Raw genomic sequence first — 18,593 nt, 5'->3', positions numbered from 1 at the left:
AGTTGCTCCTATGGAAATTATTAAAGCATCCTCAAAAAAATTGCCAACACCTAAATGTTTTCTTTAGTGATTACCCTTAATTAATCACACATGAGGAAAAAAGCCTTGATGTGATTATCCCTACCTATAGATAGAATTATTTGTCATACATTAGAGATTAATTTGTGATTCATAGCCTATGTTCAAATTTAAATTTACACAATTTAAGCAAATACATTTATAAAATAAAATAATTTAACCCATTTGTCCATTTGTTATTCAGGTACCACACATAGAAAATAGAATACATACTAAAAATAATACTGAGAATAGATCATTTTTATTAGTCTAAATAATTGGTAAATGCCTTTAAATCCATTATAATAGTCAGTTTTTCACAGCATCCATCATGGTCCTTAAAATTACATTGATTATATTCTGTAGGCTCTGATGCATTAAGGATTTTAGTTGTGTGTTATTATTTTATTCTTTGAGCCAAATGATTTTGTAGAGGATTCTAAGATATTTCATTGAACTGTGTCAGTTAAGCTGAAATGAATCAGGTAAGTAATCAGAAGAAAAGGAAAAGAATGGAGTAGTATGAAACTTGCACACTTAAGCTCAATGTTTGATTAAAGCAAATGAATTCCTTCAGATTCTCACTTTCTCATAGAAAGCTATGAGCTTGAGTTAGTTATGTGCTTTTTAAATAAGCTAATTTCCTAATTATATGTGCATGTCCTATATTATACAGATACATACTTGCATACATTTAGATATGTGTGTGTATGAGTGTAATTTCTTTTCATCAGTTTTTCTGTTGACCTGTGCCACTTCAGGGACAGAATTTATTGTTTTAATACACCTTGCACAATTTTCTTTGGCTTTTTTTCTCCCAACACTTGTTTTCATATGGCCTTTTGAAGTTTTGTTTTGTCTACTCATAAATGCAAAATGTTGTATTCTGTTTGTTTTGAAGTTATCTCTTTCCAAAATTATGTGTTATTACCAGTGTCCTTTCAAAATATATTATACTGTTAGGAACTGAAGCTTAATTCTTAAATTACAAAGAAAAGGAGCCGGTGTTTTGATGCATGTGGTTAAGCCTCTACGTGCAACCCCTGCCTCCCATATCAGCGCTGCAGTTCAAATCCCAGCTGTTCTGCTTCAGATCCAGTTTCCTGCTAATGTACCTGGAAAGCAATGGAAGATGGCCCAGCTGGTTGGCCCCTGCCACCCATGTGGGACACCCAGATGGAGTTCCAGGCTCTGTGTGCTTGAGTTTGGCCCAGCCCAGACCATTGCAGTAATGTGGGGTGTGAACAAGTAGACTGAAGATAAGTAAGCACATTGATAGGACCTATAAGATAATAAATACTTTCATTGACTCTAAGATAGCCTCAATTGTTAAGTTACACTGCTATTTTATGACACAACAACAATGGAAAAAATGTTTCCCATTAAAGTGAGGCACAACACTTCCTTAATATTTAGATATCCTATTTTAATTACCAAAAGCACTTTTTAAACTTAATTTAACAGATTATTTTCACGATTTTAATCACTCCTGACTATTTTATACATATACACACAAATATATAACATATGTCAAAAACCGTATGTGCATGTTAAATCAATTCCCAAAACATATTCTCATTCAGTGTATGACTCTTCCAAGTTACTTTTGAGTTAAGGTCCTTAATGTGTGCATCTCACACCATGGTTGTTCTCTTACGGATGAGGCAAATTATCTTTATTCAAAGAGAGGTCCATTATTTTCTTTGCAACATCATCTAATTAGTTGAACCCATTCTCTAAACTTTGATGCTCTTGTCAACAGATTTTTAAGACAAAATCAGGATTCATTTGATCTCTTTTTCCATATGCTTCTTTTTTTTTCCCAAATAAACCTTTTATTTAAGGAATACAAACTTCATGCATTTCATCAATACAACTTTAGAAGCATAGTGATTCTTCCCACCATACTTGCCCTCCCAACCACACTTCCACCCCTCTTCCTCCTTCCTCTCTTATTCCCAGTCTTATTTTTTTTTTACTAAGATCTATTTTCAATTAACTTTTTTTTTATTTTTTAACTTTTATTTAATGAATATAAATTTCCATTGTACAGCTTATGGATTACAATGGCTTCCCCCTCCCATAACTTCCCTCCCACCCGCAACCCTCCCCTCTCCCGCTCCCTCTCCCCTTCCATTTGCATCAAGATTCATTTTCAATTCTCTTTATATACAGAAGATCAATTTAGTATAAAGATTTCAACAGTTTGCACCCACATAGAAACACAAAGTGAAACATACTGTTTGAGTACTAGTTATAGCATTAAATCAAAATGTACAGCACATTAAGGACAGAGATCCCACATGAGGAGCAAGTGCACAGTGGCTCCTGTTGTTGACCCAACAAATTGACACTCTAGTTTATGGCGCCAGTAACCATCCTAGGCTGTCGTCATGAGTTGCCAAGGCTATGGAATTAACTTTAAACACAGAAGAATATAATAAGTAAAGAGTTCAACAAATTGTATGACAAAGAAAACTGTTCAACATTCAAGACAGGTAATGGTTAAATTAACAACAGGATTCACTGTGCACTAACTTCCTGTGCAGGACCTCTGTCCACAAAGAGTTGTATTATGAGAGTAAATAGTAAAACTTGTTCTTTTTTTTTTTTTTTTTTTTTTTTTTGACAGAGTGGACAGTGAGAGAGAGACAGAGAGAAAGGTCTTCCTTTACCATTGGTTCACCCTCCAATGGCTGCCGCGGTTGGCGCGCTGCGGCTGGCACACCACGCTGATCCGATGGCAGGAGCCAGGTGCTTCTCCTGGTCTCCCATGGGGTGCAGGGCCCAAGCACTTGGGCCATCCTCCACTGCACTCCCTGGCCACAGCGGAGAGCTGGCCTGGAAGAGGGGCAACCGGGACAGAATCCGGTGCCCTGACCGGGACTAGAACCCGGTGTGCCGGCGCCGCAAGGCGGAGGATTAGCCTAGTGAGCCGCGGTGCCGGCCTAAAACTTGTTCTTAAAGATTTACTTCTTTTTAGTAAATTAAGTGGAAGATATTCTTATAAGTTATAGTTAAGTGTTTGCAAAATATGTATCATTCTTGGGTTCCTCTTTAAAGTTAATTAAGTTTACGAAATGCTTCTTAAATGCTTTGATTGAAATTTGAAGATTTAAACATTGTCCAATCAAGTCACAATAAATCATAACCAAATTCAGGCTTACATAAACCTTGATGGCTATGCTGCTACCTATGACTGCCACCTGATGAACAGACATTAGAAGAAGCCATCAAATGTAAGCCATGCTCACTGTTAATGTAATATAGGATGAAAATAGCTGGTATTTTAGAATCAATGAAATGTATTGAAATTCACACTGAAAATAATTTAAAATTTTGAACTGTAATCAATGGCATCTGTGCCTAATGTATAAAATATATAATGTGTCTATATATACATATACATTATTCTGAAAATTAACTTTTAACAGAGACATGTCATTTGTGTAATCCCTAGATTTTTGGTACATAAATTTGCTTGTATTTATTTAGATATTTTAGACACTTTAGCTATGTTCTGTTGAAAATTTTTTTCATCAATATCTGAAGGGTTATGTTCATAATAAATTATGTGTTGAACACCTCTAACTTGCTTTTATATGCTTTCACATATATGGTGAAAAATAACTAGTCAGGGTTAAAAGTCAGTTGGCATGGTGGTTATGACATCAGTCAAGATACCTGTATCTTATATTGGAGTACCTCAATTTGAGTCCCAGCTCAGGCTCCCAATTCTAGTTACCTGCTAATCCAGACCTTGAGAAGCAGTGTTGATGGCTCAAGTAGTCAGATCCCTGCTCCCCTAAGGGTGACATGGATTGATTTTGAGCTCCTAGCTTCACCATGGCCCAGCCTTGATTGTTACAGAATTTGGGGATGGAAGATTCCTGTCTCTGTCTCTGCCTCTCTCATTCTCTTTCTCTTTCTCTCTCTCTCTCTCTCTCTCTCTCTCTCTCTCATTCTCTGTGTGTGTGTATGTGCCTGTGTCTTCATTTCAAAGAAAATGAAATAAATAATTTTTTAAATAATCACACGTTATTTATGCAATATTGTGAGATGTCTCCACTCCATTCAATGTGAATTAGTATTTTCATGATTAAACTGTGCTTTCTCAAATTAAAAAGTAATAGATGTTGGACATGAATAAATAGGTAAATAACCCAACAACTGAATATTTCTTAATTTGCATTCCACCTTAGGTCCCATAAGTAGTGTTTTGGTGAATAAATATGGCAGCCGGCCGGTGGTGATGGCAGGAGGTTTACTATGCTGTTTGGGAATGGTCTTGGCCTCCTTCTGTACCAGTGTAATACAGCTTTACCTCACTATGGGATTCATTGTAGGTAAGCCAGGTTTTCTTTTCAGCTTATCGTCTTCTTAATACTTCTGTTGTCTAAAGAACCCTATGAGGACGAACAACAGAAATTCTTGATATTTTCTGTGACTTTACTTTTATAAACAATGGTGTTTTTAAGTATATTCATCTAGTGCATTGAGGTATATTATCAAATGCTAAGAAGAAAACAACTTAGGCTCGTTTTTAGTTGCTCATTCTTTACTCTTCTGCTAGTTCAGATTGTGTGGTGGATATAGACTTCCTGGAGCTAAAAAATGATAATGTTTTTTAAAACTTAATTTTTTTCTCATTCCCACTGAGAGTATCTATCTGACTTGTAAAATGTTAAAATTGTGCAAACAAATATTTTCTGGTTACAGTGATTTAATTTCAACAATAAAATGATTATTGTCTGTGTTCTGGTGAACATTAGAGTTCTTTAACCTTTCCCTTCTTTTTTACCTAAGTGATTCTATTTAAAAGCCAGGTAAGTCACATTTGAAACTAACACAGATATTTAGAATGACAGGCTTTCACTTCGTTATCATTGTTTCTCATACATAGTGTCTTTTTTTTTACTCGAACTGACCTGAATATGTACATTTGGAAATTATTATTTTTGCTGTTCTGCATAATAAATTGCTTTTAAAAAGTCTACATTCAAGTTTTAAGAAAAATCTGACCAAAAAAATCAGACGTAAATATATAATGAGACTGTTTCTCTTATGTGCATAGACTAAAAGGTGAACACATTTCTCATTAGTATAGTATAGTAGTTGCACACTCATCTATCATTTGGTGATCCAAAATACATATATTAAATCGTACATTACATTCTTGCATCTCTACAATAATAGAGATGTTAAGATCTTTCTCTATGCAACATATCCTCTTCTTTCTGCCCTTTTGTTATGGCAAGTCATTTATTGATCATGTAAATTAAACTTTACATCTAAGCATTGTCATAATGGAGAAAATGCTGCATTCCTTGTGTGGACTTGATGATGCACTGGTCCACAGAAGTCATGACAGGTTTACAAATCAGTATATTTAGAGAGAAGATGGTTTCATTGTCCCTGTACCAGAAACACCAATAGCAGTATTGTTACTTTAACATAGAATCCCATTCTTTGAGTCTGGAAGACTCGTGCTTCTAGAGCCAACCATTGTGTACCTATGAGGGATTTCCCTTACATCATTCTTAGCCAACTTGGCTTCCAACTTTGATCTCTGAAAACGGAGATATCTAGCTTTTAAACCTAATGCTGCACATACTATCTTTGGGGTCATGGGTAGATTAGTCCCTTTATACCTCAGCCTCTTTGTCTATAAAATGGAATAAATAATTACCTTTTGCTTAGGAAGTTGGAATGTGTAATAAAAAAATGAGTTCCTAGCTTTTTGTTATTTTAACATAAATATTGAATATAATAGTAATCATAATGTCATTTAGATAACATCTTACAGTTCTAGAATTTACTTGATTTTGGCAAAACGCTTTTGATGTTGTTGTTGTTGTTGTTAAGTGAATTAGAGTTCAGGAGTCTGAGTGTTTTGCCCAGTAGTGCAAAATAGGTGAGTAGTTGGGGGCAGATTCAGATCTACTGATTTCATTTTACCATGCCAGAATGGAAAAAAGAAAGGGACTCTCTGTTAACAAACACTTCACATCCCAAGGCACAACTTCTAGGGGGATGGAAGGTGGGAAAGGAGGAACATAACAAAGAAACTTTATCTTTGAAACACAATACCTAGGTTTTTTTTTTTTTTTTAATGTTTTAAGCATTCGTTTATTTGAGAGACAAATATAGAGACAGAGAACTCCCACCTGCTGATACAGTACCTTTCCCAGATGCCTGAAACAGACAGAGCAGAACAGGCTGAAGCCTGGAGCCAAGAACCCAATCCAAGTCTCTCTCATGTGTATCCTAGACCCAACTACTTGAACCATCACCTGCTGCCTCTCATTAATACCCGGGTTTTAGTTTAGGATTTTGCTTACAAGCTACTTGTAAATCAATCTATTCACACTTAGTCTACATATCCCAGAGGTGCAGCTGAGATAGAGTTAGAATGTATACTATTCCAGCCGGTGCCGCGGCTCAATAGGCTAATCCTCCGCCTGCAGCGCTGGCAAACCAGGTTCTAGTCCCGGTCAGGGCGCCGGATTCTGTCCCGGTTGCCCCCTTCCAGGCCAGCTCTCTGCTGTGGCCAGGAAGTACAGTGGAGGATGGCACAAGTGCTTGGGCCCTGCACCCGCAAGGGAGACCAGGGGGAAGCACCTGGCTCCTGCCTTCGGATCAGCGCGGTGCGCTGGCTGCAGCACACCAGCCGCGGCGGCCATCGGAGGGTGAACCAGTGGCAAAAGGAAGACCTTTCTCTCTGTCTCTCTCACTGTCCACGCTGTCAAAAAATAAATAAATAAGTAAAAAAAAAAAAGTATACTATTCTGTTTCTATCCAAAGCATTGTCTAGGTTCCTTCTTTAGAGCTTTTAGGAATCCTCTTATTCACAGAAAGTGCTTCCATGAAGGAGTGCAGTACTCAGATCCGTGTGTTCCAGAGCCTGAACACCCACTTTGCAATATCAATTCCATTTAGGCAATGTAGGAAATTAAAGTAATTCTTATTTCTCTAGTTTCTAAAATATTGTAGAGTAATACCTAGGCTGAGAAGGTAAAAGAAGCAGTTTGTAAAATTCAATTTTATGTAGATTTTAGAGGATCTTATTCATTACTATTACTGAGCCGTACGTTGATGTGACTCATTTCTCAAAGGTGATGTTCCAGACTGCCAGGGAGTTCCCTAGACAGCAGGAATTTCAACTCATATAAGCAATCAGCTTTAGTCTCTGAAATTAAAATATGTATCAAGCAAAAAAAAATCTTTTTAAGTAAACACACATGTGCATCTATATGCATAAATGTGGAATGTGAGGTGTGCAGAGCATGCATTTAATGGCATAAATGTATTTCTCTGTTTGTTATTTGCATAGTGTTGAAAGAAATGTCTGTGGGGTGATGTAAGATTGTTAGAAAACATGACCTTTTTAATCTGTCCATATTCCTTCAACTCTAGATGGAAAATACTCACATTCTTAAATTGTGCTCTTTGTTGCAAGAAAGACATCTATTCTGTGTGGTTATGCAAACATATATTAAGAGGATGAGATTAATTTCTCTGTGGAGCTAAGTGGTTTTAATAAGAACTAATAATGTCATCCTGTTTGAGCCTATTCTATGATAGTTCACCCATCAGTAGAAGTTCTTGGTTTTATTTCTGTGGTTTAAAATTAAAGGAACGTGAAATTGTCATAGCAAGTGTCCAGCTATGAGTACCTTTTTGTTCTTACACAATTATGTTTAGACTTATAATTATCCAAAATTAGTACCCACGTTGCACTTTTAGTCCTGCCTACTTGAATGCACATTTGGAATAATAATTTCTGTTGTGGGTGGCATCCTGTGCTTGTGGTTTTATTTTCTCTTTTGTTATGTTCCTTCTAGGTTTAGGTCTAGCCTTCAACCTGCAACCAGCCTTAACGATAATTGGCAAATACTTCTATAAGAAACGACCCATGGCCAACGGATTGGCTATGGCAGGAAGCCCTGTTTTCTTAAGTACATTGGCTCCTTTCAATCAGTACCTTTTTAACACTTACGGTTGGAAGGGAAGCTTCTTGATTTTGGGAGGTATACTTTTGAATGCGTGTGTGGCTGGGTCACTCATGAGACCCCTCGGACCAAAACAGACTACTTCTAATTCCACGAATAAGACTGGCATAAGAACAGAAGATTCAAATCTGCAGAAAATCCAGAAGAAAACAATGTCAGAAAAAATTAATAAGTATTTAGACTTTTCCCTTTTTAAGCACAGAGGATTTCTTATATACCTCTCGGGAAACGTCATTATGTTTCTGGGCTTTTTTGCCCCCATCATATTCTTGGCTCCTTATGCTAAAGATCAGGGAATTGATGAGTATTCTGCAGCTTTCTTGCTGTCTATTATGGCTTTTGTTGATATGTTTGCTAGGCCTTCTGGAGGGCTAATTGCAAACTCCACACTCATTCGACCTCGAATCCAGTATTTCTTCAGTTTTGCAATCATGTTCACCGGAATATGTCATCTCTTGTGCCCTCTGGCAACAGACTACACAAGCCTGGTGGTGTATGCTATATTTTTTGGCCTTGGATTTGGGAGTGTTAGCAGTGTCCTCTTTGAAACGCTTATGGACCTGGTTGGTGCTCCAAGGTTTTCCAGCGCTGTGGGACTTGTCACAATTGTGGAGTGTGGTCCAGTTCTTCTTGGCCCTCCTATTGCTGGTAAGAAGCGTTCTCTTCAAGGAAAGCCATTAAATTATTATCCATTAGTGGAGACTTTCTTTACAGTTAATAATGTATTCAGTAATAAGACTAATAGCATGAAATGTAGGGAATAGGAATTTGGGGTTTTATTGTGTATTTTAAAGCTTTTCATAATTAGTCAATTTTATACCTAAATTTTTTCAGAGCCTGGATCTCTGAACTTAATTTTTTTATTAAAAATCTTATTTATTTTCATTTTATTAGAAAGAAGGAGATACAGGCAGATGTAAAGAGATCATCCAAGGAGTAGTTCACTCCCCAAATACTGGGCCACACCAAAGCCAGGGCCCAAGTATTCGAGTATCACCCTGCATCCCAGAGTGTGCTTTAGTAGGAAGCTCTGTGGGAAGAAGAGTAGCCAAGACTTGAACCAGGAACTCAGATCTGCAATATGGGTGTCCCAAGAAATGACTTCATCACTGTACCACATACCTAAACTTCAAAAATTAGCATTGATAATTAGTAACATAATTCTCAAGATTTTTTTCTCTATCAGTTGTTTTGTACATTTGAAAAATACACAAGGATAAAGTTGGGGGAGAGGCATTGTGGCATAGTGGGCAGTGTTGCCCCGCATTTCATATGTGTGCTGATTTGTGTCCAGCTGCTTCCAATCCAGCTCCCTGCTAATGGCCTGGGAAAAGCAGTGAAAGATGGCCCAGGTGTTTGAGCCCCTGCCACCAACATGGGTGACTAGGAAGAAGCTCCTGATTTCTGGATTTTGCCTAGTCCAATCCCAGCCTTTGCAGTCATCTGGGGAGTGAGCCAGTAGATGGAAGGCCTCTCTCCCCACTGCCCCAAATCCCATAACTCTAATTTTCAAATAAATAAATATTTAAAAATAAAGTAAAATTGAATGCTTATTTTATCATTGGCGATACAGATAAGTTTATATTAAGAGGATTCAAAAAATGTAAACTAATGCTCTACAAAGAACAGAATCTTTTTTTTTATTAGAATACATGTTTATATCATTTGGAATTTGTTAAATGCTCAAGGAAGGCATATTTTTACATCACTGCAAGAATGAAGGAAAATCATGCAAAGTTAATTTTTGATCATGTACTTAGATTCCGTATTTTTAAATGACAAAGATTACCTTAGTATTTTCAAATATTCCTATAAATGTAGCTATGGTACATTGTTCAGAAAGGAGACTAGCTACGTATTGGGCACCACCAAAGACCCTTTCAAATTGATAAGCTGGTTTGATATAAAGGAAAAACAGAAGGAAGAAAGGGATCAATAGTCAGAATAGAAGCATTAAAATTTTGTTGAATTTTCTTATGATTATTCTTTTGGATTACAGATGTGAATGCTTTTAGAAGGAACTTGTGATAAATTCATTTCTGCTGTCTGAGCCTGAGATTTCAAGACACATCATAGATGTATTTTTGAAGTTAAGGCATTGTTTGTTTTTTAAAGATTTATTTAGCAGAGAAGCAGAGCAACAGAGAAAGAAGGAGAGACAGGAATCTTCCACTTGCTGATTGATCACCCAGTAGCTGCAGCAGCCAGGGCTGGGCCAGGCCAAGTCAGAAACTGCTTCCTGATCTCCCATGTGGGTGGCAGGGTTCCAAGCACTTGGTCCATCATCCACTGTCTTCCCACACCCATTTGCAGGAAGCTAAAACAAAAACAGAGTATCTGGGGCTCCAACAAGCACTGTGATGTGAGATGCCAGCATCACAAGTGGTGGCCCAACCTGTTGTGCCATGACACCAGCCTCTAGGCATTGTGTAGTCGTAGACTTTAAATGTTCAAGTTTTAAATTCTTTTTGTGGGACTATATTTTCTGAAAAACACTGTACTTGTGTAATGTTTAATTAACAGTGGAGTTACTCAGATTTTTGGCCTGTCCCCTATGCTCAGTGTTAACTGCCAGACTAAATGTAAACTTTTCCATTATTTAGTCATTTTTGTTTTTAAAGATTTATTTATTTATTTATTTAAAGACAGAAAGAGAGAGAGAGATCTTCCATCCACCTGTTTACTTTCTCAAAGGGCTGCAATGGCTGGGGCTGAGGAGGGCCAAAGCCAGGAGCCAAGAGCTTCATCTGCATCTCCTACATGGGTGCAAGGGCCCAAGCACTTGGGCCATCTTCTGCCATTTTCCCAGTTGCATTAGCAGGAAGCTGGATCAGAAGTGGAGCAGCCAGGACTAAACCAGTACCCATTACAGAATGCTTGCATCATAGGTTACAGTTTAACCTGCTATACCACAACTCTGCCCCTGTTTAGTCAGCTTTTAAAGTGATTTCTATATGACATTGAGAAAGCCTTTTTTTGAAAATACTTACCTATGTAGTATGCAAAACTAAGTTTGAGGATGAGCTGAAAAAATATTTGAGTCAGTAAACCTTCAGACTAAAGGACAAGTTAATTTTTTTGGTAGTCTCAGTATTCAACTGGAACAAGTAGCTTCTTCCCAATTAGCTTGGCCTTGATCATTTGAAGTCAGATAAAAATGGAAAGCTGACTTATTCCCCAAGGTCCCACGGACCTTATCCAAGAGGTTGGGTGAAGCCATGTTGCAGATTTCTTAAGAACTTGAAATTTATACAGACCTCAGTGAATGCCCAGGCTCCATCACTTAGGGGCTATGTGCACATGGTTCCATTACTCCTCAGAAATGATCCATTGTAAGGATCAAATGACATCTTACAGATAAAGTGCTTAGTGTAGTGCTGAGTAAATGTTAGGGCCTGTCAGGAACTTTGTAAAAGCCCTTAGATCTTCCATCTCTAATAAAGAATGTAGCTTCCCTCTCTTTATGGAATAGGAAAGGAAGTGTAGGAAGGCTGAAGAAATCTCAGTGTGTGTGCTATAAATGAATAGATGATTATGTCTGTATCTACATGTATAGATATAAAAACATACCTCTCACAAGTACGTGTTTATAAACACACAGACACATATTTACTTATTTTGCCTGTGTTGCTTTTTATTGGGGAAATAATTTCCAATAAATATAATGTACTGCTGATATAATGCTGAGAGGACTTGTTCATGCTTTTACTAAGCATATATAGATGTTGTAATCTAGAGTACTTTGTCCTTGCTAAAGTCATTTGACATTAATTTAAATATTAGGGGTATTCAATTTGGAGAAAAACTTACTTGAAAATGTTGTTACTTTATGACTATTTTATTATGCCAGCCTAAATGATGTTCTTTGTCTCCTAGGTAAATTGGTGGACATAACTAGAGAATATAAATACATGTACATAGCCTGTGGGGCTATTGTGGTAACAGCAAGCGTTTGGCTGCTGATTGGCAATGCTATAAACTATAGATTGCTTGAACGGGAAAAGAAGATGGAAGAAGCACAGAAGAAGAAAATGCAGGCGCTTGACTCCAGGGAATGTGAACCCTTGCACAAACCCATACATGATGATGAAGTTACTGTCAAGGTTCCAGAAACACAGGATGTTCCTCCATCAGAAAGAGAAACCAATATTTAGCAAGAGTCACGTCTCCATTTCAGTGTTTATGACTTTGCTTAGGAATGGGTTTTTGTGTTTTCAAATATTGGAAAGGTTTTTAGCTGAAATGAGGAGTCACAGAAGGGTGAAGATGAGACTGTCCTCAGTGGCAAGTTTGAAATTAGTTTTAAAAACTTATGTGGGTAGTTAAACTTTGAGAATATGCATACAAGGAATCTACATGACAGATTTATTTCCAAATACGACTCTGGGTGTGGTGGTTACGATACTAATTTCAAAGTCTTCCAGGGGACTTCCAGTCTTGGTTATTTAGAAAGATCTGCATCCTGAACCCCTGTGTAAGTAGTTAGGGAGATGTTTAACCCCATAAATGAGCCTCTTCTTATTTCATTTTTTATTTAACATTAAGGTATAAAATAGAATTGAAGGGACATGAATTCTCTCCTGCACACACACACACATACACACATTCATATCCAAATGTACAGAGTACCTGGAGAACAAGATAAATAAATTAAAAAAGAATATTATCATAGTTATTCTTTTTTAGTAAAAAAAATCCATGGTGACAAAAGAAATGTGGTATATCTGCATGCTACTTTACAGTGTGGATTTTAAACATGAGCACATGAGTCAAAATGAGAGTGACTAATTTAAAAATCAGCTGACTGCTGTAACAAAGCATTTGCATAAACAAAATAAGTTTGATAAAGAGAAATCTCAGTTTTAAACCATTGTTACTCCTGGGTATCTTTAGACTTGATTAATCCATGCGCGTGACTTCCTTGTGGGTGGAGGTGGATCATCAGTGCCTGATGTTATAGAGCCCTCAAATAATTTTTAGAATTCTTATCTAATGTGAGAATCAAATTAAACATTGAAATGACACCTAGCAATGAGTTATGTCCAGTGATTTTAAAAGTGCTTTAATAATTCTTGATCCAGAAAGTAATAACTAGGGATTTATTTTAACCAGGCCTCAATCTAGATCCAATGTCATACTGAAATATCAAAGTCGAGTATTCTGGAGACATAGTTAACAGGTTTATAAATAGACCAAATGCTCATTTTCCCTATCACATAGCAGTGTCAGAGGTTCCGCTATGAAGAATTCAACTGACTAAATGTGGGAGGTGGCTTTAATGAGCCTTCTAAGCTCTCCTCTCTGGCCTTTTACTGCATCACCGAAAACGCCTGGTATGATAGGAATGGCAGCATTTGAAAATTCTGCCCTCTACTGGTGAGGTTTCCTGATGCCTGTAAACATAACTGAACTAGGAATCTGTTCAGAATGGCTTCTAGAATTACAGACTGTGTGTGACTTACAGTAAAAGTTTACTTTTATTGTAATAGCCAGAAGCTTGAAATATTGCATGCCAGATTGCTTTAGCAGTTTCTCATTTTTATATCTATATGAAAACATCTGGGAATCTGAATCACACTTGTATACAGGGGCATATGATAGTTCTGTGCTTTCAAACCTATCAATATCATTTTGAGTGAGAAAGTGCTTTCAAACAAGAAAGATATTGTGCATTATGGCTAAAAAAATTATAAATATGTATATCTATAAATCTAAGATTTAAATTAACATGATTGATAAAGAAGCATTTAGTGCTTAATTATTGCAGTGATGTCACTCTTAAGACGTCAAAGGGAATTTGCTGTTCCTTTTTTTATTATTATTATAGTAGAAGCAGGTGCTATTTGTAACTCCTGTGAGATTGCACCTGGATACCAAGCTTTCGTAGTAGTTAACATTAAGGATTTGAGTCACGAAATTTATGCACTGATTAAGCATGCAGCTGATATTTAGGAAGCTATATAAAATTCCATTTTTCATTTAATATTGCTTTATGCATATGAAGAAGTATTTGTATTTTTCAATTATTAAATAAAAGAAGATGTGCCAACATCATACATACATAAATCAGGAAAATGTGACAAGATATGGCTGTTTTTAATTTAGTCTCACCCATCCTTGATTCTTGAATTAGCTGTCTTTTGTTGCTAGTGTTTTCATATTCAACTCTGATTCGTCATAAGAAATCCAGCTGCATAAATTGTCTAATACTTCTCCAGTTTAAACATTTCCAAAACATGTTTTTAATTCTCTTCAAATATACTTTTATATTAATATAAATATCAGACCCCAGGGGAAAATAAATAGAAGAGTAATGACCACAGGGTTTTAAGTCTAAGGAAATCTAAGATTTCCTTTTTATCACCTGTCAGTGAAGACCTGCTGTTGGATGCATTCCAGCGGACTTCTCCGTGGAGATTTACTTACTTCCTGATAAGACAAGTCAAAACCAATTCACATTTGCTTTGCTGCTCTTTGGTTATATTCATTAATTCTTCATTTCTAAGACTGAAAGTATTAAGTTATTAGAGAAGAAAGAGAAGTAAATTTGCATATTCAAAGCACATGTGTGTGAAGTGCATAGTCACTCCTGGCAGTAGTACTATACTGTATAGTTATAAATGTGTTAACTCCCATACATTGATGTTGAAAAGTAAACCACTACACACTTGAAATCAGTGCTATTTACAGTATTCAGAATTGTTCAAGGGTCATGTAAATGAGTCTGCTTGTTTCTTTGCTCCAATCTGTGAACCTGATAGATATGTTGACTTAACAAAGTCTTTCAAATATTGAGAAAAGAATATCAGCACAGAAGTTTCATTATTACATAATAGCATAAATGGAGTTTGAAATATAGGTTGCTTTTGTGTCTACAACAATTAGCACTGAATGTATTTTCCTCTAGGAAACAAAAGGTTTTGGATGTTAAAGACAGCATGAAGCATTGTCAGAGTACGCCGCTAAAATCCTTGCTAAGCCATAATTCTCCATCCTGAAATTGTGCAGAAGGAGAGTTGTCATGAACTGGTTCCCAAATTATCACTAGCTAGTTTCAGTATTTTCCCATTTGCATTACCTGAGCATCTTATATTTTTCACTATTGAGCCTTAATTATGCCTCACTAACTTAGGAATTGAACAATGACTAGGGACTTGTCTTGACCCACCCCCTCCCTCTTCCCTGACCCTTTTTGTTTCCAAACAACACACTTTAAGGGATAATGGGTCAGGTTCTAGTGTATTTCACATTGAATGATGTTCTCTCAGCATAAGTTCACATGATTTTTACATTTCACTTCTTAATTTTCTTTCAAAACACTTTAGAAAAAATTTCTCTTTTATGTAGAATATTACAAATGTTTAAGAAAACAATAAAAATCATGATTATTAGGCTCAGTTTAATAGGGCAAAAGGATGCAAGTGCGAAGGGAACTAGTATGTACATGCCATGCATTTTGCTTACATAATGCCTTTTTATACTCAAACCAAAGCCATGGTAGAAGTTATTAACTTGATATGAGAGATGAATGAATGCAAAAACACACGTTCAGAGAAGCTAAGAAAATTGTTCAAAGTTAAAAGATAGTATAGGACAGAACCAAATGGAAGCTCGGGTTTATCTAAAAGCGGAAAGAGCCCCTAGAATGTTCACACTGCCTCCTACTAGAAGCTATGGAAGCAAAAGCAGGTAAAATATAGGCACAGAAATGTAAAGCTATGGATAAGACAATTAGGTATAATTGTGGTTTTTGTTATGATTTATTTAGCTTTTATAAGAGACTGCACTTGCTATAGCCTTAATATGTAATATCCAAATGACTTGTTTTCCAGCCAATGCAAATTATTTCAGATATTGATTGTGATTATACAATAGGCATGATTGTTTTATTGTGATTTTCCCTCAAAAAATCAGTGATACATGTATATGACTCAATCACAACATATTTTACCTGACGTTGAATTTAGAAGGTAAATTTTTCTTTTGTGAATAAGTAATTCCCATATTGGTTGTTGTTATAACTCAAAAAAAAAAAAACTTAGTTCAGAATATTTGATTTATAATTTTCATAAATATATTTATTTTTAGAATTACCCTAAGTTATCTAAGAAAATGTTATGAAGTATAAATGATTTGGTCCATCTAGATAGTACGTACGTTTTTCACTAGTTAATACAACTTCCCCCACACTAACTTGCTTACAGCTTCCTCTGAACATCTGTAGTATCATTTTCCTCTTGCCCATTTGTTTTAGTGAGAGAACAGGTGTCTGTTTTTGTCATCTCCCTCTGGAGTCGTGAAGTTCTTAGAATGTAATTCTCTGTCCTTACCTATTTTCGAATGGTGCACATCCGGTGCACTGCATTTTTCACAAAGTCATCCATGATCTATCTGGTCTTATTTGTGATTTGCCCTAATGGCCTTATTCCTGAAGCCATGGCCAGGGCCACTCATCTTCACAAATACGAGCACCCAGGTGACAGCAGATTTGAAATGTCCTGGTTAAGTGAGGTGCTTATATTGTAGAATATTCCTTTCTGTTAACGTGAGTTTCCTTGTGCAAGACATGCATAAAATTGAATATAATTTTAAAGAATCTAGAAAACCTGATCTTCCTGTCCTTAGCATTTACTATCCTGGAAATTTCTAATTTTCTTCAGGTGCCTGACAATTTTGAGAATTGAAGTTTACTTCAGTTCACAGCATGGTACCACTACATTTCATCCTGTAGGTTCTGTCAGTGCAATGACGTCACTGATACATCCTTCCAAGTAGATTCTTTCCCACAACATTCACAATAGCAAGCAGCACCAAAGTTATTGAAATTGAAGATTAGAATTGCAGTCTTTACTCTGCTCATCTCATTTTTCTTAATATTTTGATCTCCGTATATCTGTCTGTATTATCTGGTATTTGAGATCCCTGTAAAACTAAGAGGCTCAGTTAGGGATCTTTCTGGTACAATTAGAAATTAATAATTTGCTGAACTCACATTTTTTTGGTTCTAGTTTCTTTGCTATCAGTTGTATACTATAGGTCTTAGCTCTTTACAAGGTTATATGATGTGGTTTATTTTAATATTTATTTCATTCTATTTGAAAGGCATAGAGACAACAGAGACAAAGAGACAGAGGCAGACAGAGAGAGTTATTCCACCTGCTGATTTGGTTCCCAAATGCCTGCAACACCTGGGCCTGGGAAATCAGGTCTCCCGCATGGGTGGCAGGGACCCAAGTACTTGAGCTGCTTCCCAGGGTATGTATTTTCCAGAAGCTGGAACAGGAAGTAAAGCTGGGACTCAAACCAAGGCACTCCAACATGGGACCCGGGTATCCCAGGAAATGCCTTAGCCACTGTGCCAAGTATTCACCCTTGGTTTATTTTAGTTCTCTCTCTCCTGCTGCTGATTCTTTATCATTTCTGTGCAGATCATTAAAGAATTGCTATATTATTGAAAACCATAATTTTAAATGTTTTCAAGAGTTAAATTAATATTGCAAAAAAGAATTGGCTTCAGGATCGCCTTTCTTCTATAATCATTTTGAAAAATTATTCTTCCTTTGTCTTTTATGATGCCTAGGTAAAATTCCTTTTGGCACTTTTTCATCTAATTACGGACATTTTTGCTTGTTTGGCAGGGTTAGGTACACTTCCACTATTTGTGCGATCGCCGTGTTCTTTCAGTATTCACATATCCTTGTTAGAAAGGTGAGTGGTACTTAAATATTTTTCAGTGATCATAAATTCATGAGCATTTCATCACGTACCTCTTGTTCACATGATAAGGCAGACTTCTTTGTTTCTTTGTTTTTAATTCAAATGTGGCAAAGTAAACTAGAGAAGCTATATGTGGCACTGTTGTTACTGAACATTCAGTAAGGCATAAAAAGTGGGCAAAAAATTATTTTGGGAAAAACAAAAGCTTTCAGTTTTTATCTCGTAAATTACAGGGTGGAATTTTAAAATGTATTTTTTGACTAAAACTTTGATTCTATTTTTTTTACTTATGCATCATAAAAGTTTTTAGATAGATTTGTTTTTGTGCTTATTTATTAGGGTACAAATTTCTGACATACCATTTAATAAACTTTATTTTTCTGTCATCTTCTTTGTATTTCTAACTAAAGCATAAGGATGTCTGGTTTATTAAGACAGGACATATAAGTTGAAATGTTTTATTTGTCCGGCATTAAGTAATAGCATTTTGTGTTATATTTTGTTTTTGATATATTTATCTATCAAAAGATACATTTAGTTAATTCATTTCATTTTCAAAAGCATCAGTTTATTTTGTTAGCTATCCACATTTTTATAGTATAAAACAAGATCACATTCAGAATTTTTTGCTAATAGATATCAATCCTCTGAGTAAATACAGAGTCGGAGATAGAACTAGGCCTTTCTCTCCTATCAAACTTTTTGCTCTATTGAACATATTTGAATTTTCCTATTGGTAATGGTGACTTACAGAGTGAATTAAATTTTTTCCCAAAAATATATATTCCAAACCTACAATTAGAAAAT

At 36.1% G+C, this 18,593-nt stretch overlaps 1 protein-coding gene across 4 annotated transcripts in view; it reads left to right on the top strand.

The window, feature by feature from the left end:
- The window catches only part of SLC16A7 (solute carrier family 16 member 7), a 193,410-nt gene extending 177,396 nt beyond the window's left edge, over positions 1-16,014 (top strand). For all 4 annotated transcript variants that reach the window (XM_062203322.1, XM_062203320.1, XM_062203323.1 and 1 more), the window contains 3 exons: positions 4,260-4,403; positions 7,902-8,717; positions 11,946-16,014. In XM_062203322.1, the coding sequence (XP_062059306.1) occupies positions 4,260-4,403; positions 7,902-8,717; positions 11,946-12,223 (1,238 nt within the window). In that variant the 3' untranslated portion in view covers positions 12,224-16,014. The remainder of the gene's footprint in view (positions 1-4,259; positions 4,404-7,901; positions 8,718-11,945) is intronic.
- The last annotated feature ends 2,579 nt before the right edge of the window (positions 16,015-18,593 follow it).

The sequence above is a fragment of the Lepus europaeus genome, chromosome 10 (genome assembly GCF_033115175.1).
Source record: "Lepus europaeus isolate LE1 chromosome 10, mLepTim1.pri, whole genome shotgun sequence".
NCBI lineage: Eukaryota > Metazoa > Chordata > Mammalia > Lagomorpha > Leporidae > Lepus > Lepus europaeus.
This window is presented reverse-complemented; position numbering and strand designations above follow the sequence as displayed.